Genomic DNA, 1,785 nt, shown 5'->3' with positions numbered 1-1,785 from the left:
TGATTTTGTTACCTGTGAAGTTGTGTGTCGGTGTCCACCCACTCCGGCGGGTGTGGCTGAAACAACCCAAATTGATGCATCACACGATGCGGGAGATGAAACTCAACCGCCCAATTGCATATAAGGGGACAACGCATTAGCCAAAGATGCTTTTACTGTAGGCATAGTGGATTGAGCTCGAACGTGTGTGCATCACCAAAGTTTGGCCCGGCACCATATGGCTGCCATTCCACCTACAACACAACATAAAAGGCACAATTCATTTACTCACAACATAAAAACTGGAAGTCAACTCTGAAACCATCTTACCTGCTCGGGGGTAAGCGAATCCATCTCATTGGTGTATTGCTTGTACAATAGGTTCACTTCGCTTGCCACCTCCGATACCAAGTCCCACTTGTAAGCCCATGTAGGAAGCCGTGGTCATCCCAGGTATTCCACTTTGAGGTTTTAGGGCATCCAACAGGAAGGCGTTCCCAGCTCCATACTGAAAGTAGGAGCATACAACCACCAACTCCACCGTCCTTTGTGGACCTGCGACAAGCATCGTCCAACTACAAGTAATGACAAACATGCATCAGTTTAGCAGAAAAGGATAACAGGGAGTACTTACTATTAACAATTCATTACCTGCAGATACAAGTAAGCCAGTGCGGCCGAGCCCCAAGTGAACTTGTTGTCGAAAACAGTCAATGCCTTCAGCCACGTCCATGGAGCATTCTTGCTAGTGCCGTCAGCGAAGATAGTCCTAGAGATGACATACCACGTGTACATGTGAGCATACCTCCGGATCACCTCGTCATCTGCGTCCTCAGGACAATGAGCAAAGTTGGCGGCAATCCAAGTGAAAGGAGCGCCGGCCGGGACTCTATCTTTCTTCCCTCCATCTTCTACCTCCGGCTCCTGAGGCGACATACCAATAAGGGCCTCCATTTTTTGCCGCCATCCCTCGGAATCAGTGCTCATACAAATAGGCTTCCCCTCGATCGGAAGTGCGGTGATCATGGAAACATCTTGAAGAGTAACTGTCATCTCTCCGGTCCGGAGGTGAAAACTATGTGTCTCCGGCCTCCACCGATCAATAAGTGCAGTGACTGCCGCATCGTTCAGATTGGGCATTGACCGACTCACAAGCTGAATGAATGGAAGGAGTCCTGTCATCTCGATGTATGGTGTGTACCGCTCATCGTACTGCATTACAGTCGATGCCCCGTGAGACCGCATCTTCAAAGGCATAAGCTCCTGCAAACAGATAGGAGTAAGTGATATCATTACATTTTCATCTTATTAAATACATGATTTTTTATCATATGATCTACTTACCATTTTCTTCTCCGACATCAAATAGGCCCGGTGTTCAACGTCATAAACATCATTCAAAAGCCACACCATCCTACAAATCACAAAAAAATACTCATATTCAAAAAAATACTCATCTACTAATCCACTCATCTACATATTACTCATATCCTAACTACTCATATGAATCTACTCATATCCTAACTACTAATATCCTAACTACTCATATGAATCTACTCATATCCTAACTACTCAAATCCTAAGAACTCATATCCTAACTACTCATATGAATCTACTCATATCCTAACTACTAATACTAACTACTCATATGAATCTACTCATATCCTAACTACTCATATGAATCTACTCATATCAATCTACTCATCTACTCAAACAAAAACCTATTCCATTTGGATACAAGGATGGGAAACGGAAGAGATTACCTAGTAGCCAACCTTGGGGGATCAATCCAAGGAAGAAATCACC

General features: G+C 44.4%; 1 protein-coding gene across 1 annotated transcript; it reads right to left on the bottom strand.

Moving 5' to 3' along the window:
- Nucleotides 1-615: 615 nt before the first annotated feature.
- Nucleotides 616-1,452, bottom strand: LOC123439263 (protein MAIN-LIKE 2-like). The gene is made up of 2 exons (XM_045115999.1): nt 1,324-1,452; nt 616-1,242 (listed from the first exon to the last, which is right to left on the bottom strand). The coding sequence occupies exons 1-2, from the start codon at nt 1,450-1,452 to the stop codon at nt 616-618; spliced, it is 756 nt and encodes a 251-aa protein (XP_044971934.1).
- Nucleotides 1,453-1,785: the final 333 nt, after the last annotated feature.

The sequence above is a fragment of the Hordeum vulgare genome, chromosome 3H (genome assembly GCF_904849725.1).
Source record: "Hordeum vulgare subsp. vulgare chromosome 3H, MorexV3_pseudomolecules_assembly, whole genome shotgun sequence".
Classification (NCBI taxonomy): Eukaryota; Viridiplantae; Streptophyta; class Magnoliopsida; order Poales; family Poaceae; genus Hordeum; species Hordeum vulgare.
The sequence above is the reverse complement of the archived record's forward strand: the minus strand, read 5'-3'. Positions and strand labels throughout refer to the sequence as shown.